We start from the raw sequence: 27500 nt of genomic DNA, 5'->3' as shown, positions 1-27500 counted from the left end.
TAAGTATGGTTTCCAATCAGAGACAACGAGCGACAGCTGCCTCTGATTGGGAACCACACCGGCCAACATAGATCTAGACATACTAGATCCAAACATAGAAAATACAACATAAAAAATCACACCCTGACTCAACAAATAAGAGTCCCCAGAGTCAGGGCGTGACAGTACCCCCCCCCCCCCCAAAGGTGCGGACTCCGACCGCACAACCTTTACTTAACAGGGTAGGGGCCGGGTGGGCATTCCACCTCGGAGGCGGATCCGGCTCCGGGCGTGACAACCACCTATTCTCCGCCTCCCTGTTGCGCCCCTGGTCTGGTCTGGACTTCGGCGCGCTGCTTCCCCTCTCCTTCCTCCCACTATACTCCAAGCCCTGTCTGCACCCTGGAGTGGGAGACCCCGAACCTGGAGAGGGGCTGACGTCTGGGTCTGGACTGGAGCCGCTGACCGGAGCTGGACCAGGCACCGGTGGAGCGGACTGCTCAGGCTCCGGACTGGAGCCGCTGACCAGAGCTGGATTCGGCACCGGTGGAGCGGAATGCTCTAGCTCCGGAGTGGAGCCGCTGACCGGATCTGGACTGGACCCCGGTGGAGCGGACTGCTCTGGCTCCGGAGTGGAGCCGCTGACCGGAGCTGGACTGGACCCCGGTGGAGTGGACTGCTCTGGCTCCGGAGTGGAGCTGCTGACTGGTGCCGGACCAGGCACCGGTGGAACGGGCACGGGCCGTGCCGGACTGGACACACTCACCACTGGTCTGGTGCGAGGAGCAGGCACGGGCCGAACCAGACTAGGAACATGCACCACTGGCTTGGTGCGAGGAGCAGGAACAGGCCGGGCCGGACTGGCGACACGCACCACTGGCTTGGTGCGAGGAGCGGGAACAGGCCGGGCCGGACTGGCGACGCGCACCACTAGCTTGGTTCGAGGAGCAGGAACAGGCCGGGCCGGGCTGGCGACGCGCACCACTGGGTTGGTGCGAGGAGCAGGAACAGGCCGGGCCGGGCTGGGAAAACGCACCACTGGTTTGGTGCGAGGAGCAGGAACAGGCCGGGCCGGGCTGGCGACACGCACCACTGGCTTGGTGCGAGGAGCGGGAACAGGCCGGGCCGGACTGGCGACGCGCACCACTAGCTTGGTTCGAGGAGCAGGAACAGGCCGGGCCGGGCTGGTGACGCGCACCACTGGTTTGGTGCGAGGAGCAGGAACAGGCCGGGCCGGGCTGGCGACACGCACCACTGGCTTGGTGCGAGGAGCGGGAACAGGCCGGGCCGGACTGGCGACGCGCACCACTAGCTTGGTTCGAGGAGCAGGAACAGGCCGGGCCGGGCTGGTGACGCGCACCACTGGGTTGGTGCGAGGAGCAGGAACAGGCCGGGCCGGGCTGGGAACACGCACCACTGGTTTGGTGCGAGGAGCAGGAACAGGCCGGGCCGGGCTGGCGACGCGCACCACTGGCTTGGTGCGAGGAGCAGGAACAGGCCGGGCCGGGCTGGCGACGCGCACCACTGGCTTGGTGCGAGGAGCAGGAACAGGCCGGACCGGGTTGGCGGACTGGAGGTCTGAAGCGGAGAGCTGGCACAACCCGTCCTGGCTGGATGCCTACTTCCGCACAGTATGTGTGAGGCATTAGCACAGGACGCACAGGGCTGTGCACGCGCACTGGCGATACAGTACATAGAACCAGCGCAGGATATGCGGGACCGAGGAGGGGTACTGGAGACCAGGAGCGTTGAGCCGGCACACCCCGTCCTGGCTGGATGCCCATCTTCGCACGGCACGTGCGTGGTGCTAGCACAGGACGTACAGGACTGTGCCGGCACACTGGTGACACAGTACGTAGCTCCGCATAACACGGAGCCTGCCCAGTCACACGCTTCCTCGCGTGAGTACGGGGAGTTGGCTCTGCTCTAACACTAGGCTCCGCCAACCACCCTTTTAGCCCCCCAACATTTTTTTTATTGGGGCTGTCTCTCGGGCTTCTTCCTCAACCGGCATCCTCTGTGTTGCCGTTGCTCCTCTCCTGCCTGGGCATCTACCTTCGCCCATGGCCCTTTCCCCGCAAATATCTCCTCCCATGACCACCAATTGCCCACCTGTGATATGGCTACTCTCTCCGCCTGGGCATGCTGCTTGGTCCTCGTTTGGTGGGATCTTCTGTCACGTTCGTTCATAGACGGGTCAGACCAAGGCGCAGCGTGATATGCACACATGTTTATTAAACGAAATAAACACAACGACGAAACCATAAACCAACGATACGTGAAGTCCTAAGGTACACACAACAAACCTCAAACGGAACAAGATCCGACAACCCACTAGTGCCAATAGGCTGCCTAAGTATGGTACCCAATCAGAGACAACGAGCGACAGCTGCCTCTGATTGGGAACCACACCAGCCAACATAAATCTAGACATACTAGATCCAAACATAGAAAATACAACATAGAAAATCACACCCTGACTCAACAAATAAGAGTCCCCAGAGTCAGGGCGGACACAGAGTTATAACGATAGTGGAGGTGGAGGGAAACAGTTTGAAGCGTTTTGATCATGTCTTCCTTCCTCCCTGTATTGATTCAAGTGAAATTATTTTTCTTCATGTCGATTGTGATTCAACTGTCGCGTTATTCATCGACTTGGCTCAATACTTAATGGATGATATTGGTGCTTGCGGAAGCGTGGTCTTCTAGATTTTCACTTTACTTTAAGAAAGGATTTGATTTTATATGCATTTAATTGTGCTTTAAAACTCTCAAAACTCTACATGGTTAATTATATAAATTATATAAGTGAAATCATGTCATGCATAAACTGTTTTGTTGTTGATATTGTTAATACAGCTACATTCCTGTTTTATCTCACAGGATGCCATACTTCCTGTGAGGGTTGCAGTGGGGAGTGGCCTCTGTCCTGTACTTCCTGTCCCACCCCCAGCGTTCTACTGACCTCAGGTCTCTGTGGCCCCGCCTGCCCCTTGGGTTACTATGCCGATAGAGACAGACGCTGCAGAGGTAAGTAGTGCATCTGACTCCACCCAGTGTTACAGAACTGTAGACTACATTTAACAGGCTATCGTTTTTTATTGCCACAATGTCTGCTGGGATTTTTGAATATGGACCCTCTCTTTATCTCGTTATACAGCCTGTGACAGCCGGTGCCGGTCCTGTGAGATGGGTGGAGTGTGTACGTCGTGCCGTGACCCGGTCAAGGTTCTGCTGTTTGGAGAGTGTCAGTACGACAGCTGTGCCCACCAATACTACCTCAACACCACCACGCGCACCTGCAGAGGTATACACACATACACACACACACACACCTGCAGAGGTACACACACACACACACACATGCAGAGATACACACACACACACACACATGCAGAGGTACACGCACACACACACACACACACACACGCACACATACCTGCAGAGGTACACACACACACACACACACACACACACACACACACACACACACACACACACACACACACACATGCAGAGGTACACACACACACACACACACATACACCTGCAGAGGTACACACACACACACACACGCACACACACAGGAAGAGGTACACACACACACACACACACGCACACACGCACACACACACACACATGCAGAGGTACACACACACACACATGCAGAGGTACACACACACACACCTGCAGAGGTACACACACACACGCACACACACACACACACACACACACACACAGGCAGAGGTACACACACACACACACACACACACACACACACACACACGCACACACGCACACACGCACACACACCTGCAGAGGTACAAACACACACACATGCACACACGCACACGCACACACACACATACACACCTGCAGAGGTACACACACACACACACACACACACACACACACACACACACACACACACACACACACAGACACAGACAGGCACACACATACACACGTACACACACCTGCAGAGGTACACACACACACACACATACACACACACACATGCAGAGGTACACACACATGCAGAGGTACACACACACACTCACACACACCTGCAGAGGTACACACACACACACACACACATACACACGCACACACCCATGCAGAGGTACACACACACACACGTACACGCACGCACACACACACACACACACACACACACACACACCTGCAGAGGTACACACACACACACATACACACACACACATGCAGAGGTACACACACATGCAGAGGTACACACACACACGCACACACACCTGCAGAGGTACACACGCACACACACACACGCACACACGCACACAATCCTTCTCCAAACAGCTAGGCTGCCCACGACAGCTGAAACAGAGCAGTACCTAGCCAACTGCTTTGCCCTAATTTTCGTCAGGCCCGCAATCTGGAGGCCTGTGTACGAGGCCGAGACTGCCAAATATCAGCGCCACCAGCTTGCACCTCCACCCAAGGCTGTCCAAGCGTGCCACGAGGGGCTGGTATTTAAGCAGCGTCTCGGCAAAGGCCTGCTCCACACACACACACACACACACACACACACACACACACACACAGACGCACAAACACACACTCACACACACACACAAACCTACGATACAGAGAACCGTGGAGAGAGATGAGTGTGTGTTTGTGTGTCTGTGTGTGTGCCAATACAACAGCCAGTCAGTCAATAGAACTAACCCTGTTTATCACCCCAGCTACTCTATTCCGCACCGCGCCGCATTGCTACATGGGAAATCCCCTGACCCCTGGGTGAACCCAGTGAGGGATGTAGCTCAGTTGGAAGAGCATGGCATTTGCAACGCCAGGGTTGTGGGTTCGATTCCAGTATGAATTGCTTTTTTTTAACAAAATGTATGTCTGTCGATGCTAGGCACTTAACCCTAATTGCTCCTGTAAGTCGCTCTGGATAAGACTGTCTGCTAAATGACTAAAATGTAAATGGAGGCGAGGTAGTGAGACTGTGCAACGTTGCATTAGATATCCCAGTTGTTGTTATAGCTGTTGATGTTGCTGCTCTGCCAGTCTGCCTGAGCAGGTAATGTGATGATTAAATCAAATCAAATTGTATTTGTCACATGCTTCGTAAACAAAGGTGTAGACTACATTTACGTCATTTAGCAGACGCTCTTATCCAGAGCGACTTATAGGAGCAATTAGGGTTAAGTGCCTAGCATCGACAGATTTTTCACCTAGTCGGCTCGGGGATTAGAACCAGCGATCTTTCGGTTACTGGCACAACACTCTTAACCACTAAGCTACCAGCCGCCAAACTAATAGTGAAATGCTTACTTGCGGGCCCTTCCAAACAATGCAGCGAAAAACATTTGTTTTGAGAAAAATAATGTTATGGATGAGTTTATCGGGTATCAAGTAGTTCATGATGCAAGAAGATGTTTAACACTTAGATGGAGAGTTCATACAAATATTTAATAGATTCGGTACCGGGTTCGTCTAACAAAAGGCGCGTGCTTCGCCTCTTGCCATTCAAACTACTAGACAAAGAAAGAAAACAAAAGACACAAAAGAAAACAATGCTCCTGTCACCCCTCTAAATGTCATATTTTATTAATTCGCCAATATAATCAATTACTCCGCGTAAGGAAGCCGTGATATTTTATCCATTTACATTATTTAGCAGACGCTCTTATCCAGAGCGACTTACAGTTAGTGAGTGCATACATTATTTTTTTTATTTCCCCCCGTGGGAATCGAACCCACAACCCTGGTGTTGCAAACGCCATGCTCTGCCGGCCATTCCCTCCCCTACCCTGGACGAATTGTGCGCCGCCCCATGGGTCTCCCGGTCGCGGCCGGCTACCACAGAGCCTGGATTCGAACCAGGATCTCTAGTGGCACAGCTAGCACTGCGATGCAGTGCCTTAGACCACTGCGCCACTCGGGAGGCATCTATTTAAAAAATGGTTTGAGATGTTGTCTCCTACTTTCCTTTAACATATACTGTAGGGGACTTCCATCAATCCCACTCAAAACACATCAGATAATACCACGTTTCATTAAGTTCACTACACCTTCTAATATAAACCTATAACCCCTGTTTGGTAATGTCATCATCTCCACTTGTTGCATTTATGTTTTAAAATAACAACCTGTTGTTTAATAACTTCATCACTTACAAAAAACATTTACTACTCCATCAACCTAGTAGTAAAAACTACCTCCCATTGTTCAACGTACCAGAAACAGATTATCGTTTTTAGAATAACTCACTGTTGTTTAAACAAACTATATAATTTAATAATTATAATTACAAATTGTCAACGAACGTTCTATATTCAACTATCCAGACATATGCTCCACATATGCTCCACAACTAGCACTACTCTCTTTCACCCTCTTACTAAATCATGGCATTAGTAAATACTATCCACAAACCACTACTACTTAATAACATATTTTCATTCACCTAACTAGAAAGCATTATTTTAATAACAGTCTACTCAAACAATCCAATTCAACAATTCTCATCTCCCAATTAACCTACTTATCCTTTTAACACAGAAAATCCTCTACAATATCTATTATTCTCTATCGCTGACTTTCCATCTAACGGTACTTTAGCATATGACAAATTATTTTTAAGTTATAGTCAAAACAAACAAAACATCTATTCACAGTGATGCAACTTTAATGACTATGTTATCCTATGCCGCCATGTGTTGGTAAGACAATCCCTCTTCTATACTCTTATCAATTCACACAGTGATCTAGATCAATAGCATCAATGTAACGGTTTTGCTTCCGTCCCTACATGGGCTCTAACCAGGGACCCTCTGCACACACCGACAACGGTCACCTTCGAAGCACCGTTGCCCGTCGCTCCACAAAAGCCGTGACCCTTGCAAAGCAAGGCAAACAACCACTTCCAGGTCGCAGAGCAAGTTACGTCACCACTCTAAACGCTACTAGTTCGCACCACTAACTAGCTAGCCCCTTCCACACCGGTAACATTCACCCCCCTTTGACTTCCTCAGCAACCAGTGATCCGGGTGAAACTTAACCCATTATGTCCCTTACAGCCCTCTGTAGTTCAGCGAGCCCCAGTCACTAACACCCGCAGATCAAGACCTAGAAATTCTCTCTGACAACAAATAAAAACCATTCTCAAACAGCGTTCTGCATTTACCTCTATCGTAGGGTTTAAAAACTGACTTGACAACTTTAACAATCGATTGCTGTAGTAGCTTCATGATTGGTTCAGTTTATCTGTTACGATATTGTGTCAGTAATATCTCTGTAGTGACCTCAGCTACATGTTCCTATATTCCTCAGTTCATGTTATCTTTCATACTCAGCTCCCTTCTGACACTGCTTCATAATCCCTGTTGTATTTTTAATACTCTTTTTATTCTCTTTGTCCCCTTGCTTCACTTCCCATTAAGATAACACACTCGCTTTCCCTGTGCGTCGTCACTACACCCTTATTTTCCCTTGTTATCAACTAAGATCATAGCCACAGCTCTTATGAAACCACCAATCCGCCATTATTAGAATTCAGCAGATCTAGGTAACTGTCCTTTCTACAGGTAACAAACCAAACACTTGCTGTAGTTGAGAAGCATATATTGAATTTATATCCATAGTATCAATATCACATTTATGGATTTACATTACGCCACCATTCTCAATCGTTTAAGCTAGCAAACCATTAGGCAACACAAAAAAACTACCACGAAATCGTCTCGCTGCAACGCCAGGGTTGTGGGTTCATTTCCCACAGGGGGCCAGTATGAGCATACTGTAAGTCGCTCTGGATAAGAGCGTCTGCTAAATGACTAAAATGTAAATGTAATTAGTTTTTTGGGCGGCAGGTAGCTTAGTGGGTACGAGTGTTGTGCCAGTAACCGAAAGGTCGCTGGTTCTAATCCCCGAGCCGACTAGGTGAAAAATCTGTCGATGTGCCCTTAAGCAAGGCACTTAACCCTAATTGCTCCTGTAAGTCACTCTGGATAAGAGCGTCTGCTAAATATGTAAAATGTAGTATCTGTCTATAACAGTTGAATTACACTCAGAAACCCAGATTTTACTCTATGATTTTACTCCATTGAAATGACAAATAAATCCCATAAATAGCCCAATTACAGGTTTATCATCTACATTACACTGGTTTATCATCTACATTACACTGGTTTATCATCTACATTACACTGGTTTATCATCTACATTACACTGGTTTATCATCTACATTACACTGGTTTATCATCTACATTACACTGGTTTATCATCTACATTACACTGGTTTATCATCTACATTACACTGGTTTATCATCTACATTACACATCTACATTACACTGGTTTATCATCTGATACAAAATGAAGTTCCTTCACTTCACCACCTTAGCTCTGCAATGATAAATAGTTTAATGGAAACCCTGAATGGGCTTTGCACTATGTTATAAGTTACATCTATAAATTCCACTCCTTATGGGAAGGTAATTTTTTAAACCTTATCTCTGTCAAAGGATCTATCAACAGTACAAACTTAGAAAACCCATATTCATTATTTCCCACCCATGACATACGTTTATGTTTGGGTGAGCAAGTTAATACATACATACAGTGGGGAAAAAAAAGTATTTAGTCAGCCACCAATTGTGCAAGTTCTCCCACTTAAAAAGATGAGAGAGGCCTGTAATTTTCATCATAGGTACACGTCAACTATGACAGACAAAATGAGAAAATAAAATCAAGAAAATCACATTGTAGGATTTTTAATGAATTTATTTCACATGTTCTCTAACCTTCAGGAAACTCCGTCAAAGTCAAGCCTCTCCTTAAAACATATACTTTTCCATTACACTCTAAAATAACCTCACGCTCTCTAAACCCCTCTTTGATATTATATGATAGGCATTGATGTACGGAACCACAATATAATGTTATGTCAAAGCTTATTATCCAAACTTATATCAACCTATCATACACATTCATATTATTTTAAACTGTCCAAGCTGATAAGTCACTAAAATATGGTTCCACATAGAAAAATCCTAATTTACTTAACATCCATTTGCACATTGTCTGATTTACATTACTTTACAAGAGACTTGTTCTAATTGCGGATTTGTCTTTAATAATTTCGTCATTTCCTGTCTCTCTCTTTGAGGTAAATGAAGCTCTGATTTACTCTTAATGGTGACTGTTTTTCCAGATACCGGTCTACTAAGCTGGCCATTCATTACTGCTATTAGTTCATGCAATATTAGTAATCAAATACTTGAATGAAATTCCCACCTTGATCTTTATTAAAATTTCGTTTGCCTATTTTGTCATTGGTGCCATGATTCAACATGCTCAATTGTATGTGAGTCTTTCACCAAAAAAAAAAAAAAAAGTATTCTCTCCTATTCAAATGATGATACAACACATCCCAGGACACAAACCTCACAACATCTATCTTTATAATCTTGTCTCGTTAAGGACTTGAACCTCAACAACTTTATAATGATTTTTCACATTAAAGGCCTCAAACCTCTATCTTTATAATATTGTCTACATTAAAAGACCCTACGCCCAATCTTGTTAAACCCATTCTCCTTCTCCTCTGTAGTTTTTTTTAGTCATTACTCTGAACAAACCCTTCTTAGAATCATAGCACCATGTTATTGTGTAATCTGATCATTCTCCTTACATCCCTTCTATACAACTCAACACCACTCATCGTCCCCCTTTAAAAATATTGAATTTTAAACATTCTTTACAGCTCAGCTTTACCACAGATAAGCAGAATTTGACATAATAAAAAAATATATGAAAGTCTGCTTACCTGTTATTTCGGCTGTAAACTGCATCCTGTTCGTTGAGACGGCAATCTGTTATGATGAGTTTCTCGGGTATCAAGTAGTTCGTGATGCAAGAAGATGTTTAACACTTAGATGGAGAGTTCATACAAATATTTAATAGATTCGGTACCGGGTTCGTCTAACAAAAGGCGCGTGCTTCGCCTCTTGCCATTTGAACTACTAGACAAAGAAAATATCTCTCTTCTTATAGTCCCTGTTACATATTGCTTCCACAACATCTGGTAACCATCAGTGGGCACTCCCTTCTTTGATGGTATTACCTTTTACCCCAAGTCAGTATATCCCATCTATCAATCATTCTAAGATAAACACCAGTAAGCTTCCCTGACATACTGGAATCCAGACTCTGTGGCACCAAGAATTACATATCTATTAAATGTCCATGTTCCCACAACACCATGAAGATACAACATAACAAATAATAACACAAGGAATAAATACACAATGAGTAAAGATAACATGGCTATATACACGGGGTACTAGTACCGAGTTGATGTGCAGGGGTACCAGGTAATAACATGGCTATATACACAGGGTACCAGTACCGAGTCGATGTGCAGGGGTACGAGGTAATTGAGGTAAATACAGTTGAAGTTTACGTACACTTAGGTTGGAGTCATTAAAACTAATTTTTCAACCACTCCACAAATTTCTTGTTAACAAACTATAGTTTTGGCAAGTCGGTTAGGACATCTACTTTGTGCATGACGCAAGTAATTTTTCCAACAATTGTTTACAGACAGATTATTTCACTTATAATTCACTGTATCACAATTCCAGTGAGTCAGAAGTTTACATACACTAAGTTGACTGTGCCTTTAAATAGCTTGGAAAATTCCAGATAATGATGTCATGGCTTTAGAAGCTTCTGATAGGGTAATTGACATAATTTGAGTCAATTGGAGGTGTACCTGTGGATGTATTTCAAGGCCTACCTTCAAACTCAGTGCCTCTTTGCCTGACATCATGGGAAAATCAAAAGAAATCAGCAAAAAAAATGGTAGACCTCCACAAGTCTGGTTCATCCTTGGGAGCAATTTCCAAACGCCTGAAGGTACCATGTTCATCTGTACAGACAATAGTATACAAGTATAAACACCATGGGACCACACAGCCGTCATACCGCTCAGGAACGAGACACATTCTGTCTCCTAGAGATGAACGTACTTTGGTGCGAAAGTGCAAATCAATCCCAGAACAACAGCAAAGTATCTTGTGAAGATGCTGGAGGAAACAGGTACAAAAGTATCTATATCCACAGTAAAACGAGTCCTATATCGACATAACCTGAAAGGCCGCTCAGCAAGGAAGAAGCCACTGCTCCAAAACCGCCATAAAAAAGCCAGACTACAGTTTGCAACTGCACATGGGGACAAAGATCATACTTTTTGGAGAAATGTCCTCTGGTCTGATGAAACAAAAATAGAACTGTTTGGCCATAATGACCATCGTTATGTTTGGAGGAAAAAGGTGGATGCTTGCAAGCCGAAGAACACCATCCCAACCGTGAAGCACGGGGGTGGCAGCATCATGCTGTGGGGGTGCTTTGCTGCAGGAGGGACTGGTGCACTTCACAAAATAGATGGCATCATGAGGAAGGAAAATTATGTGGATATATTGATGCAACATCTCAAGACATCAGTCAGGAAGTTAAAGCTTGGTCGCAAATGGGTCTTCCAAATGAACAATGACCCCAAGCATACTTCTAATGTTGTGGCAAAATGGCTTAAGGACAACAAAGTCAAGGTATTGGAGTGGCCATCACAAAGCCCTGACCACAATCCAATAGAAGATTTGTGGGCAGAACTGAAAAAGCGTGTGCGAGCAAGGAGGCCTACAAACCTGACTCAGTTACACCAGCTCTGCCAGGAGGAATGGGCCAGAATTCACCCAACTTAGTGTGGGAAGCTTATGGAAGGCTACCCGAAACGTTTGACCCAAGTTAAACAATTTAAAGGCAATGCTACCAAATACTAATTGAGTGTATGTAAACTTCTGACCCACTGGGAATGTGATGAAAGAAATAAAAGCTGAAATATTCTGACATTTCACATTCTTAAAATAAAGTGGTGATCCTAACTGACCTAAGACAGGGAATTTTTACTAGGATTAAATGTCAGGAATTGTGAAAAACAGAGTTTAAATGTATTTGGCTAAGGTGTATGTAAACTTCCGACTTCAACTGTATGTACATATAGGTAGGGGTGAAGTGACTAGGCAACAGGATAGATAATAAACAGTAGCAGCAGCAGTCTGTCAGGAAGTCCAGGATCCAGTTGCAGAAGGAGGTGTTCAGTCCCAGGGTCCTGAGCTTAGTGATGAGCTTGGAGGGCACTATGGTGTCATCTGTGGATCTGTTGGGGCGGTATGCGAATTGAAGTGGGTCCAGGGTGTCTGGGATAATGGTGTTGATGTGAGCCATGACCAGCCTTTCAAAGCATTTCATGGTGACAGATGTGTTATAGGTGATGGTGTTATAGGTGATGGTGTTATATATAAAGGTGTTATATCTAATGGTGTAAAATCTAATGGTGTTATAGGTGATGGTGTTATATCTAATGGTGTTATATATAATGGTGTTACAGGTGATGGTTTTATAGGTGATGGTGTTATAGGTGATGGTGTTATATCTAATGGTGTTATAGGTGATGGTGTTATATCTAATGGTGTTAAATCTAATGGTGTTATAGGTGATGGTGTTATATCTAATGGTGTTAAATCTAATGGTGTTATAGGTGATGGTGTTACAGGTGGCGGTGTTATATCTAATGGTGTTAAATCTAATGGTGTTATAGGTGATGGTGTTATATATAATGGTGTTATATCTAATGGTGTTATATCTAATGGTGTTATAGGTGACGGTGTTATATATAATGGTGTTAAATCTAATGGTGTTATAGGTGATGGTGTTATATATAATGGTGTTATATCTAATGGTGTTATAGGTGACGGTGTTATATATAATGGTGTTATAGGTGATGGTGTTATATCTAATGGTGTTATACAGTGCATTCGGAAAGTACTCAGACCCCTTGACTTTTTCCACATTTTGTTACGGTACAACCTTATTCTACACACAATACCCCATAATGACAAAGCAAAAACAGGTTTTTAGACATTTTTGCACATATATTACAAATAAAAACAAACTGAAATATAACATTTAAATAAGTATTCAGACCCTTTACTCAGTACTTTGTTGAAGCACCTTTGGCAGCGATTACAGCCTCGAGTCTTCTTGAGTATGACACTACAAGCATGGCACACCTGTATTTGGGGAGTTTCTCCCATTCTTCTCTGCAGATCCTCTCAAGCTCTGTCAGATTGGATGGGGAGCGTCGCTGCACAGCTATTTTCAGGTCTCTCCAGAGATGTTTGATCGGGTTCAAGTCTGGGCTCTGGCTGGGCCACTCAAGGACATTCAGAGACTTGTCCCGAAGGCACTCCTGCGTTGTCTTGGCTGTGTGCTTAGGGTCGTTGTCCTGTTGGCAGGTGAACCTTCGCCCCAGTCTGAGGTCCTGAGCGCTCTGGAGCAGGTTTTCATCAAGGATCTCTCTGTACTTTGCTCCGTTCATCTTTCTCTCGATCCTGACTGGTCTCCCAGTCCCTGCTGCTGAAAAACATCCCCACAGCATGATGCTGCCACCACCATGCTTCACCCTCTGAACGGCACACATACATAATCCATGTCTCAATTGTCTCAAGGCTTAAAAATCCTTCTTTAACCTGTCTCCTCCCCTTCATCTGATTGATGGTGTTATGATTAATACTATGGGTTGTGAGATGTGGTGACCCGACTGACTAATAAGGCTTTGTTGCTGTGCTCTCAAAACTTAGTAATTCAGAGTTCATTAATAAAGTTTCTCAGGAGTCAGGATGACAGTGAAGGAGAGACACACTTCCTGTGATTCACTCTGCCCATCTCAGACTCTACATCACTGTCTCCTCTCTCATTCTGTCTGCCCGTCTCTCTCTCTCTCTCTCTCTCTCTCTCTCTCTCTCTCTCTCTCTCTCTCTCTCTCTATCATACCTAACCCAGCCCTCTCACCCTTCGCTCTCCTCCAGAGTGTGATTGGAGCTGTAATACGTGTAAGGGTCCTCTGCATACTGACTGTCTACAGTGTATGGAGGGACATGTTCTGCAGGACGGACTCTGTGTCCAGGGCTGCTCCCCAGGGTCCTACCAGGATGGAGAGAGATGCCTCAGTACGTGCCTGAATATAATTTATTAAATCTTTGTCGTTTTCTGTTCTAAGCTGGTTATACCTTCTAACTTATATTGTCTTTCTCTGTCACTCTCTCGGTCTCTCTCTTGTTTCTCGTCTCTCTCTCTCTCTCTCTCTCTCTCTCTCTCTCTCTCTCTCTCTCTCTCTCTCTCTCTCTCTCTCTCTCTCTCTCTCTCTCTCTCTCTCTCTCTCTCTCTCTCTCTCTCTCTCTCTCTCTCTCTCTCTCTCTCTCTCTCTCTCTCGTCTCTCTCTCTCTCTCTTTGTCTCTCTATCTCTCTGTGCCAGGTTGTGATGAGCACTGTGAGGGATGCCAGGGTCCAGGTCAGTGTGGGCGATGCCAGCCTCCCTATGCCAACCTGCAGGGCCACTGTGTGTTGGAGTGTGGAAGGAACTACTTTCTGGACTCCTCTCTACAGATTTGTACATGTAAGATTCTTCAATATGTGTATGTGACAATTTAAACATTTGATTTGATTCACTCTGGTCAGCTCTGTACATGTAAGTATCTTCATTCACTCTGGTCAGCTCTGTACATGTAAGAAAAATGAATAGATTTGTCCAGTTTGTTTGAGTAGTAGGCTTGGGCAGTATACCATATATACCGTATACCTGGGTATTTGGAAATAGCCACGGAATGGTTTTGAAATACCGTCAAAACTATTTATGTTAAGTTTTTCAATACATCTGAATATTTGTAGCTACTTTTTAAGTTAGTACCTGCAGTCAACTTGTGCAATAAATTAGGAGATAAAGCAGATCGCGTTCTTCATTTCACCTGTCACTTTATTTTACATGATGAAGCTTACCGTAGTTCCCCAGAACAGTTGAGCCAGTCACGTGTTTGTTTGTAAATAGCAGAACAGGAGAAAGAGGGAGCTGGTGAGTCCAGCTGTGTATATGGTTTAACATGCTAGTTATCCAAGTAAGTGGCTGAATTAATAATAGAAAAATACAAAAAATGACATTTGGTTGCTACTACCTCATTCGGAAAGTATTCAGACCCCTTGACTTTTTCCACATTTTGTTACGTTACAGCCTTATTCTAAAAATGATAATTGTTTAATTTATTTTTTCATCAATCTACACACAATACCCCATAATGCAATGCAAAAACAGGTTTTTAGACATTTTTGCACAATTATTAAAATAAAACAACTGAAATATAACATTTCCATAAGTATTCAGACCCTTTCCTCAGTACTTTGTTGAAGCACCTTTGGCAGCAATTACAGCCTCATGTCTTCTTGGGTATGACACTACAAGGTGAACCTTCGCCCCAGTCTGAGGTCCTGAGTGCCCTGGAGCAGGTTCATCTTTCCCTCGATCCTGACTAGTCTCCCAGTCCCTGCCGCTGAAAAACATCCCCACAGCATGATGCTGCCACCACCATGCTTCACCTTAGGGATGGTGCCAGGTGACGCTTGGCATTCAGGCCAAAAAGTTAAATCTGGGTTTCATCAGTCCAGAGAATCTTGTTTCTCATGGGTTGATATGCTTTAGGTGCCTTTTGGCTCCAAGTGGGCTGTCATGTGCCTTTTACTGAGGAGTGGCTTCCGTCTGGAACGTCTTCACAGAGGAAATCTGGAGCTCTGTCAGATTGATTGATTGCTCAGTTTGGCCGGGCGGCCAGCTCTAGGAAGAGTCTTGGTGGTTCCAAACTTCTTCCATTTAAGAATGATGGAGGCAGCTGCAGAAATTTTTGTGGTACCCCTTCCCCAGATCTGTGACTCGACACAATCCTGTCTCAGAGCTCTGCGGACAATTCCTTCGACCTTATGGCTTGGTTTTTGCTCTGACATGCCCTGTCAACTGTGGAACCTTATATAGACAGGTGTGTGCCTTTCCAAATCATGTCCAATCATTTGAATTTACCACAGGTGGACTCCAAGTTGTAGAAACATCTCAAGGATGATCAATGGAAACAGGATGCACCTGAGCTCAATTTCAAGTCTCATAGCAAAGGGTCTGAATACTTATGTAAAGAAGGTATTTCTGTTTTGTATTTTTTATACATTTACAAAGAAACCTGTTTTCACTTTGTCATTATGGGGTATTGTGTGTAGATTGAAGGGGAAATGTTTCAATGTAATCCATTTCAGAATAAGGCTTTAACGTAACAAAATGTGGAAAAACTCAAGGGGTCTGAATACTTTCCGAATGCACTGTATGTATAACTTTAAGAGCTTGATTGCCTGTCTTTGCAATTCGTTTATTTTCATTTGTGCGCGTTAGCATGTTTAGCTAGCAACCTCTATTGAAATTCTCTAGTACTTGTGCTAATTTTGTTAGCATTCTGGTAATAGACACCCAATGTTATTATTTATTTTTTGCATTTTTAGAACCCTCTTGTGTACTACGCTGGTACTGCGATAAATCCCGGGATGAGAGAAGGACGGTATGATGATATGAAAATCTGGATACTGCCCAACCCTACTGAGTAGAAACATGTGAAATCAATATCCAAAATATCTTATTTTTTAAATCAAAGAGTTAATCTACATCAAATGACAACATAGTGCTGTTTGTATTCTCAAGTCCTTTATTGACATATATGTTCATCATCGTTGATCTTACAGTATTAATCCACTGAATCATTGTGTTATCTCCCCCCCCCCCCCTCCTCTGTTTCCCAGCATGCTCTGCTGATTGTGTGGAGTGTGAGGGGATGGGTCGTTGCACCATCTGTAGACAGAACACCTACCTAAGAGACGGATACTGCACTCCGGACTGTGGACACGGTTTCTATGCTGATAAGAAGACCAGGACTTGCCATGGTAAATATTCACTACTGTTTCAGTATAACAATGACAGAACCAAGTGCCTTGGTGTACAGAGAGTACCAACCTAGTACCGAGCCCTGGGGGACACCAGTAGAGAGAACAGTAGAGGACCTAGTACTGAGCCCTGGGGGACACCAGTAGAGAGAACAGTAGAGGACCTAGTACTGAGCCCTGGGGGACACCAGTAGAGAGAACAGTAGAGGACCTAGTACTGATCCCTGGGGGACACCAGTAGAGAGAACAGTAGAGGACCTAGTACTGAGCCCTGGGGGACACCAGTAGAGAGAACAGTAGAGGACCTAGTACTGATCCCTGGGGGACACCAGTAGAGGACCTAGTACTGAGCCCTGGGGGACACCAGTAGAGGACCTAGTACTGAGCCCTGGGGGACACCAGTAGAGAGAACAGTAGAGGACCTAGTACTGAGCCCTGGGGGACACCAGTAGAGAGAACTGTAGAGGACCTAGTACTGAGCCCTGGGGGACACCATGTGAATTCATACAAACAAAAGGTGTGATGTCGCATAAAGCTTACTTACACAGACATTTCGCTATTCCCTGATGCAGTGAAAAGTACACCAGTAGAGAGACAGAAGATTTATCCATTCATTGTTACCTTATCATTGGACTCTCTCTCTCTCTCTCTCTCTCTCTCTTTTTTTTTCTCTCTCTCTCTCTCCCTCTCTCACTTCTTCCCTCCTTCCAGCTAACAGCCAGGCCCCAACCCTGCGTATCACTGGATCTCTGTTGGTGCCCATCGGGGGAACCAAACCCCTAGTCTCCACCCTGCTCATTGCCCAGGACCAAGACAGGTTCAACTCTCCTTTCACTTTTTATATTTTACTGTTTTTAACCTTTATTTATCCAGAATAATTTTTTGAGGTTGAGAACCTCTTCCTCTTTTTTGACAGAGATCTGTCTCTCTCTATGAAGTGTTTTTGCAATATTGTTTGTGTGAAATGCAGTATAACAGAAGTTTGATTTGATGTTGACCTGCCAGCCCCCCAGAGAGCCTGGTGTTCCAGCTGCTGCAGCCCCCCTCTACAGGCTGTGTGGTTGTCCTGGAGGGGGGCAGGGAGAAAGAGATGGCCCGGGACGACACCTTCTCCTGGACTCAGCTACAGAGTGGACAGGTCCGCTTCACACACGACAAGGACAAGGCCAGGTGAATTAAAGGAATCTCTCTCTCTCTCTCTCTCTCTCTCTCTCTCTCTCTCTCTCTCTCTCTCTCTCTCTCTCTCTCTCTCTCTCTCTCTCTCACATGAGTGTGTGTTGTGTTGTTGTATTGTTCCAGGAGTGGACAGTTCTCCCTACGTGTGGCTGACCCTCAGCTCTTCTCCCAAGCAGAGACCATCCAGGTCCAGGCAGTGTCCATGCAGGTACCATTTAAGTTTTGATATCCTCCAAAAGTTTGGGGAAAAAATTGAGTAAGAAAGGTTAGCCTATCACTCCTCGCGTGTATCAGAGGGTCTTTCTAAGTGCTTGTGGGGGCCTAGCTTAGCGCTTAGCGTGCTCACATGTTGGTATGCAGTAGTAGGCAACCATAGTCAGTTATATCAGTCGTGTTCAATGGGGTTGTTTCCCCAGACACAACAGAGTAAAGGGTGTGTGTGTGTGTGAGAGAGGGTTGCCTGCCTGTCTGGAAGAGATAATGATAAAACGTTGGGGCCCTCTGATACCTCTCTATAAACCTTGGAGCCCTCTGATCCCTCTCTATAAACCTTGGGACCCTCTGATCCCTCTCTATAAACCTTGGGGCCCTCTGATCCCTCTCTATAAACCTTGGGGCCCTCTGATCCCTCTCTATAAACCTTGGGGCCCTCTGAGCCCTCTGATCCCTCTCTATAAACCTTGGGGCCCTCTGATCCCTCTCTATAAACCTTGGAGCCCTCTGATCCCTCTGATCCCTCTCTATAAACCTTGGGGCCCTCTGATCCCTCTCTATAAACCTCGGGGCCCTCTGATCCCTCTCTATAAACCTTGGGGCCCTCTGATCCCTCTCTATAAACCTTGGGGCCCTCTGATCCCTCTCTATAAACCTTGGGGCCCTCTGATCCCTCTCTATAAACCTTGGGGCCCTCTGATCCCTCTCTATACACCTTGGGGCCCTCTGATCCCTCTCTATAAACCTTGGAGCCCTCTGATCCCTCTCTATAAACCTTGGGGCCCTCTGATCCCTCTCTATAAACCTTGGAGCCCTCTGATCCCTCTCTATAAACCTTGGAGCCCTCTGATCTCTCTCTATAAACCTTGGAGCCCTCTGATCCCTCTGATCCCTCTCTATAAACCTTGAAGCCCTCTGATCCCTCTCTATAAACCTTGGAGCCCTCTGATCCCTCTCTATAAACATTGGAGCCCTCTGATCCCTCTCTATAAACCTTGGAGCCCTCTGATCCCTCTCTATAAACCTTGGAGCCCTCTGATCCCTCTCTATAAACCTTGGAGCCCTCTGATCCCTCTCTATAAACCTTGGAGCCCTCTCTATAAACCTCGGGGCCCTCTGATCCCTCTCTATAAACCATGGGGCCCTCTGAGCCCTCTCTCTAAACCTTGGGGCCCTCTGATCCCTCTCTATAAACATTGGGGCCCTCTGATCCCTCTCTATAAACCTCGGGGCCCTCTGATCCCTCTCTATAAACCTCGGGGCCCTCAGATCCCTCTCTATAAACATTGGGGCCCTCTGATCCCTCTCTATAAACATTGGGGCCCTCTGATCCCTCTCTATAAACCTCTGAGCCCTCTGATCCCTCTCTATAAACCTCTGAGCCCTCAGATCCCTCTCTATAAACCTCGGGGCCCTCTGATCCCTCTCTATAAACCTTGGGGCCCTCTCTATAAACCTTGGGGCCCTCTGATCCCTCTCTATAAACCTTGGAGCCCTCTGAGCCCTCTCTATAAACCTTGGGGCCCTCTCTATAAACCTTGGGGCCCTCTGATCCCTCTCTATAAACCTTGGGGCCCTCTGAGCCCTCTCTATAAACCTTGGGGCCCTCTCTATAAACCTTGGGGCCCTCTGATCCCTCTCTATAAACCTTGGAGCCCTCTGATCCCTCTCTATAAACCTTGGAGCCCTCTGAGCCCTCTCTATAAACCTTGGGGCCCTCTCTATAAACCTTGGGGCCCTCTGATCCCTCTCTATAAACCTTGGAGCCCTCTGATCCCTCTCTATAAACCTTGGGGCCCTCTGATCCCTCTCTATAAACCTTGGAGCCCTCTGAGCCCTCCCTATAAACCTTGGAGCCCTCTGAGCCCTCTCTATAAACCTTGGGGCCCTCTCTATAAACCTTGGGGCCCTCTGATCCCTCTCTATAAACCTTGGGGCCCTCTGAGCCCTCTCTATAAACCTTGGGGCCCTCTCTATAAACCTTGGGGCCCTCTGATCCCTCTCTATAAACCTTGGAGCCCTCTGATCCCTCTCTCTAAACCTTGGAGCCCTCTGAGCCCTCTCTATAAACCTTGGGGCCCTCTCTATAAACCTTGGGGCCCTCTGATCCCTCTCTATAAACCTTGGAGCCCTCTGATCCCTCTCTATAAGCCTTGGGGCCCTCTGATCCCTCTCTATAAACCTTGGAGCCCTCTGAGCCCTCCCTATAAACCTTGGGGCCCTCTGATCCCTCTCTATAAACCTCGGGGCCCTCTGATCCCTCTCTATAAACCTCGGGGCCCTCTCTACATTTAACATTTAAGTCATTTAGCAGACGCTCTTTTCCAGAGCGACTTACAGGAGCAATTAGGGTTAAGTGCCTTGCTCAAGGGCACATTGACAGATTTTTCACCTAGTCGGCTCGGGGATTAGAACCAGCGACCTTTCGGTTAATGGCACAACGCTCTTAACCATTAAGCTACCTGCCGCTACCTTGGAGCCCTCTGATCCCTCTCTATAAACCTTGGGGCCCTCTGATCCCTCTCTATAAACCTTGGGGCCCTCTGATCCCTCTCTATAAACCTTGGGGCCCTCTGATCCCTCTCTATAAACATTGGAGCCCTCTGAGCCCTCTCTATAAACATTGGAGCCCTCTGAGCCCTCTCTATACACCTTGGGGCCCGCTCTATTGGTGCTTCTCTCTCTTGACTTTCCCCCACACCAGGGTATCACCAGGGTATCACCAGGGTTTTATGTTAATATAGGCTTTAGTGTTGTTGTGTTTCCATCAGGAGGGTGACACTAAAGACTTGTGGCGAGCAGAATCAACAACCTCTGCATCATTCAAGACTGGTGCTTTGTGAGACGGTGTTAAAGTGCACAGTGAGCCGTTGTTCTGTAAATGACAGCTGATATGTACCCAGGGCCTTGCCTTGGCTCCAAGTCAGAGCAGGTCCGCCGGAACCATGGATGACTGCCCGCGTAGATGGAAACAGACAAGTCTGAGCCTTTTGGGTTAAACAATGTGGTAGATCGGGGGAGAGACGTAGTCAGTCAGTCCCCTATTTTCATCCTGGTGTCAGAAACCCACAGAGCCCCAGGGTTGTGTCCCAAATGGCATCCTATTCCCTATGTAGTGCACTGCTTTTTTTTTACCAGAGCCCATGGTGCCATGGTCACAAGTAGTGCACTACAAAGGAAATAGAGCTCTGGTCAAAAGTGCTGCACTATATAGTGAAATAGGGTGCCAGTTGGGACAAAGCCCAGGTCTGTCATGCTGTGGTAGGAGCTGGACCAAACGGGGCGCAATATCAGTCACTGAGGGGCATTGAACTGTTACTGCAGAGCTGACGGACATGTGGCTGGATTTAACAAGGTGCGGACTGCAGAGTTGAACAGCACCGCTCTCTCTGCTCTGCAGGGACATCAATGAACAGTGATTTAATATGGAGCTGCACAGAACACCACTCCAGGAACAACAATGTAGCCTGGTGCAGAGTTGGACACTACACCTCTGCAGGGGAGAACAATGTACATTATTTAGCGAGGTGCAGAGTTGGACACTACACCTCTGCAGGGAAGAACAATGTACATTATTTAGCGGGGCGCAGAGTTGGACACTACACCTCTGCAGGGAAGAACAATGTACATTATTTAGCGGGGCGCAGAGTTGGACACTACACCTCTGCAGGGGAGAACAACGTACATTATTTAGCGGGGCGCAGAGTTGGACACTACACCTCTGCAGGGGAGAATAATGTACATTATTTAGAGGGGCGCAGAGTTGGACACTACACCTCTGCAGGGGAGAACAATGTACATTATTTAGCGGGGCGCATAGTTGGACACTACACCTCTGCAGGGGAGAACAATGTACATTATTTAGCGGGGCGCAGAGTTGGACACTACACCTCTGCGGGGGAGAACAATGTACATTATTTAGCGGGGCGCAGAGTTGAACACTACACCTCTGCAGGGGAGAACAATGTACATTATTTAGCAGGGCGCAGAGTTGGACACTACACCTCTGCAGGGGAGAACAATGTACATTATTTAGCGAGGTGCAGAGTTGGACACTACACCTCTGCAGGGGAGAACAATGTACATTATTTAGCGGGGCGCAGAGTTGGACACTACACCTCTGCAGGGGAGAACAATGTACATTATTTAGCGGGGTGCAGAGTTGGACACTACACCTCTGCAGGGGAGAACAATGTACATTATTTAGCGGGGTGCAGAGTTGGACACTAAACTTCTGCAGGGGAGAACAACGTACATTATTTAGCGGGGCGCAGAGTTGGACACTACACCTCTGCAGGGGAGAACAATGTACATTATTTAGCGGGGCGCAGAGTTGGACACTACACCTCTGCAGGGGAGAACAATGTACATTATTTAGCGGGGCGCAGTTGGACACTACACCTCTGCAGGGGAGAACAATGTACATTATTTAGCGGGGTGCAGAGTTGGACACTACACCTCTGCAGGGGAGAACAATGTACATTATTTAGCGGGGCGCAGAGTTGGACACTACACCTCTGCAGGGGAGAACAATGTACATTATTTAGCGGGGCGCAGTTGGACACTACACCTCTGCAGGGGAGAACAATGTACATTATTTAGCGAGGTGCAGAGTTGGACACTAAACCTCTGCAGGGGAGAACAATGTACATTATTTAGCGGGGCGCAGAGTTGGACACTACACCTCTACAGGGGAGAACAATGTACATTATTTAGCGGGGCGCAGAGTTGGACACTACACCTCTGCAGGGGAGAACAATGTACATTATTTAGCGGGGCGCAGAGTTGGACACTACACTAACTGTAAGTCGCTCTGGATAAGAGCGTCTGCTAAATGACGTAAATGTAAATGTCCTGTACTGTGATGTAATGTGCTGTGCTGTAGTCACTCCTCACAAATGTTTGGCTGAAGCCAATTACATGAGCTACCGCCGTTGGAGTTGGAACCTTGTTGTATATGTGTCTGTAGTTAACACACACAACACCGTCAAGTCATACCCTTCTCCTGACGCTGGCTCACACAACTAGTCTGGGAGGTTACTGGAGTGTCTAAACTAGTCTGGGAGGTTACTGAGGTGTCTAAACTAGTCTGGGAGGTTACTGAGGTGTCTAAACTAGTCTGGGAGGTTACTGGAGTGTCTAAACAGTAACAGTTCAGGTATGTAGTAAAGGGAAATGTCTTAACCTGGTGTTCTGCTAGATTAACACATAGGCTGGCTACTGGAGATCATAGACCATGTTTCATCACTGTGGAAATAGTTATTATCTTAATAGATAGGGATTCTCTGAGAAAGACAGTTTCAAGTTTTAATGTCAAGTGCACTAGTACAGTGAAATGCCTTTCTTGCTAACTCTAAACCCAACAATGCAGTAATCAATATCAATGTAGCACTAAAAATAACAAGGTAGAACAAAAATACATAAGATATAAAAATAAGAAGAACAGGAGAAAGTAAGAAGCTAAATACAGAGTCTGTTCAATACCATATTAACAATGTGCAGGGATACTGGAGTGATGGAGGTAGATATGTATAGGGGTAAGGTGACTATATACAGGGTCTGTTCCAGTACCATATTAACAATGTGCAGGGATACTGGAGTGATGGAGGTAGATATGTATAGGGCTAAGGTGACTATATACAGGGTCAGTTCAATACCATATTAACAATGTGCAGGGATACTGGAGTGATAGAGGTAGATATGTATAGGGGTAAGGTAACTATATACAGGGTCAGTTCCAATACCATATTAACAATGTGCAGGGATACTGGAGTGATGGAGGTAGATATATATAGGGGTAAGGTGACTATATACAGGGTCAGTTCAATACCATATTAACAATGTGCAGGGATACTGGAGTGATAGAGGTAGATATGTATAGGGGTAAGGTGACTATATACAGGGTCAGTTCAATACCATATTTACAATGTGCAGGGATACTGGAGTGATGGAGGTAGATATATATAGGGGTAAGGTGACTATATACAGGGTCAGTTCCAATACCATATTAACAATGTGCAGGGATACTGGAGTGATGGAGGTAGATATGTATAGGGGTCAGGGGACTATATACAGGGTCAGTTCCAATACCATATTAACAATGTGCAGGGATACTGGAGTGATGGAGGTAGATATGTATAGGGGTAAGGTGACTATATACAGGGTCAGTTCCAATACCATATTAACAATGTGCAGGGATACTGGAGTGATGGAGGTAGATATGTATAGGGGTCAGGGGACTATATACAGGGTCAGTTCCAGTACCATATTAACAATGTGCAGGGATACTGGAGTGATGGAGATAGATATGTACAGTGAGGGAAAAAAGTATTTGATCCCCTGCTGATTTTGTACGTTTGCCCACTGACAAAGAAATTATCAGTCTATAATTTTAATGGTAGGTTTATTTGAACAGTGAGAGACAGAATAACAAAACAAAAATCCAGAAGAACGCATGTCAAAAATGTTATACATTGATTTGCATTTTAATGAGGGAAATAAGTATTTGAACCCCTCTCAATCAGAAAGATTTCTGGCTCCCAGGTGTCTTTTATACAGGTAACGAGCTGAGATTAGGAGCACACTCTTAAAGGGAGCTCTCCACCAAACTCTCCACCATGGCCAAGACCAAAGAGCTCTCCAAGGATGTCAGGGACAAGATTGTAGACCTACACAAGGCTGGAATGGGCTACAAGACCATCGCCAAGCAGCTTGGTGAGAAGGTGACAACAGTTGGTGCGATTATTCGCAAATGGAAGAAACACAAAATAACTGTCAATCTCCCTCGGCCTGGGGCTCCATGCAAGATCTCACCTCTTGGAGTTGCAATGGTCATGAGAACGGTGAGGAATCAGCGCAGAACTACACGGGAGGATCTTGTCAATGATCTCAAGGCAGCTGGGACCATAGTCACCAAGAAAACAATTGGTAACACACTACGCCGTGAAGGACTGAAATCCTGCAGCGCCCGCAAGGTCCCCCTGCTCAAGAAAGCACATATACAGGCCCGTCTGAAGTTTGCCAATAAACATCTGAATGATTCAGAAGAGAACTGGGTGAAAGTGTTGTGGTCAGATGAGACCAAAATCGAGCTCTTTGGCATCAACTCAACTCGCCGTGTTTGGAGGAGGAGGAATGCTGCCTATGACCCCAAGAACACCATCCCCACCGTCAAACATGGAGGTGGAAACATTATGCTTAGGGGGTGTTTTTCTGCTAAGGGGACAGGACAACTTCACCTAATCAAAGGGTCGATGGACGGGGCCATGTACCGTCAAATCTTGGGTGAGAACCTCCTTCCCTCAGCCAGGGCATTGAAAATGGGTCGTGGATGGGTATTCCAGCATGACAATGACCCAAAACACACGGCCAAGGCAACAAAGGAGTGGCTCAAGAAGAAGCACATTAAGGTCCTGGAGTGGCCTAGCCAGTCTCCAGACCTTAATCCCATAGAAAATCTGTGGAGGGAGCTGAAGGTTCGAGTTGCCAAACGTCAGCCTCGAAACCTTAATGACTTGGAGAAGATCTGCAAAGAGGAGTGGGACAAAATCCCTCCTGAGATGTGTGCAAACCTGGTGGCCAACTACAAGAAACGTCTGACCTCTGTGATTGCCAACAAGGGTTTTTCCACCAAGTACTAAGTCATGTTTTGCAGAGGGGTCAAATACTTATTTTCCTCATTAAAATGCAAATCAATTTATAACATTTTTGACATGCGTTTTCCTGGATTTTTTTGTTGTTATTCTGTCTCTCACTGTTCAAATGAACCTACCATTAAAATTATAGACTGATCATGTCTTTGTCAGTGGGCAAACGTACAAAATCAGCAGGGGATCAAATACTTTTTTCCCTCACTGTATAGGGGTAAGGTGACTATATACAGGGTCAGTTCCAGTACCATATTAACAATGTGCAGGGGTACTGGAGTGATAGAGGTAGATATGTATAGGGGAAGGTGACTAGGTGTCAGGATATATGATAAACAGATAGCAGCAGCGTATATGATGATTGTATGTGAGTGTGTGTATCGTCAGTATAAATGTGTGTGGATGTTATGTGTGTGTGAGTGTGTAGAGTTCTGTGAGTATGTATAGAGACAGTGCAAAAATCAAATACAAGGGTCAACTCCGATAGTCTGTTAGCTATTTAACAGTCGTATGGCTTGGGGCACCGCTTGGCGTGCGGAAGTAGAGAGAACAGTCTATGGCTTGGGTGGCTGGATTCTTTAACGATTTTCCGGGCCTTCTTTTCACACCGCCTGGTATAGAGGTCCTGGTTGGCAGGGAGCTCTGATATAGAGGTCCTGGATGGCAGGGAGCTCTGATATAGAGGTCCTGGTTGGCAGGGAGCTCTGATATAGAGGTTCTGGGTGGCAGGGAGCTCAGATATAGAGGTCCTGGATGGCAGGGAGCTCTGATATAGAGGTCCTGGATGGCAGGGAGCTCAGCCCCAGTGATGTACTGGGCTGTCTGCTCCACCCTCTGTAGCGCCATGAGATCGACGGCGGTGCTGTTGCAATACCAAGCGGTGATGCAGCCAGTCAAGATGCTCTCAATGGTGCAGCTGTAGAACTTTTAGAGGATTTGAGGGCCCATGCCAAACCTTTTCAACTTCCTGAGGGGGAAGAGGTGCAGCCGTGCCTTCTTCAAGACTGTGTGAGTGGACCATTTGAAGTCCTTAGTGATTTGGACACTGAGGAATGTGACGCTCTCTACCCGCACCACTGCAGCCCCGTCGATGTAGATGGGGGCATGCTCGCCCCCCACCCCCGTTTATTGTAGTTATGTCCTTTGTCTTGCTGACGTTGAGGGAGAGGTTGTTGTCCCGGCACCACACTGCCAGGTCACTGACCTCCATCCTGTAGGCTGGTCTCATCTACGCCAGTGATCAGGCCTACCACCGTCATGTCGTCAGCAAACTTGATGATGGTGTTGGAGTCGTGTGTGGCCACACAGTCGTGGGTGAACAGGGAGCCATCCCTCTGCTAAACTGTTAAAATGTTGCCCTTGTTTCAGAATGCTGTAACTAGTGGTGGTCTGCCATTCTAATTCCTGATCTAATTCAGTTATAGATTTGACCTCTTCTCTACCTCATTCTTCTGTCTAAATTGTTTATTATTTTATTGTCTCTTTTTTTTGGTTCATTGTTATTATTTTCGTAACTTATTTTTCTTCACTCCGCCTTCCATTTTCACCATCAATATCAAGTTGAGAAAAAAGTGTTGTGTTCACTCTTGCAATAACCAATTTGTTAACAACCAATGTCTAATTCAGTTAGTTGAAAC

General features: G+C 45.9%; 1 protein-coding gene across 1 annotated transcript in view; it reads left to right on the top strand.

The window, feature by feature from the left end:
• LOC311141908 (extracellular matrix organizing protein FRAS1-like) overlaps window positions 1–27500 on the top strand; it is a gene marked incomplete at both ends in the record, with an annotated part of 243729 nt that overhangs the window by 89255 nt on the left and 126974 nt on the right. Inside the window, 8 exon segments of the mRNA XM_084177414.1 lie at window positions 2863–3009; window positions 3140–3286; window positions 13894–14034; window positions 14340–14480; window positions 16688–16828; window positions 17540–17645; window positions 17834–17998; window positions 18128–18212. Of these exon segments, the coding sequence (XP_084033540.1) occupies window positions 2863–3009; window positions 3140–3286; window positions 13894–14034; window positions 14340–14480; window positions 16688–16828; window positions 17540–17645; window positions 17834–17998; window positions 18128–18212 (1073 nt within the window).

This window comes from Coregonus lavaretus (genome assembly GCF_964263955.1).
Source record: "Coregonus lavaretus genome assembly, chromosome: 14".
In the NCBI taxonomy this organism is placed as follows: domain Eukaryota; kingdom Metazoa; phylum Chordata; class Actinopteri; order Salmoniformes; family Salmonidae; genus Coregonus; species Coregonus lavaretus.
This window is presented reverse-complemented; position numbering and strand designations above follow the sequence as displayed.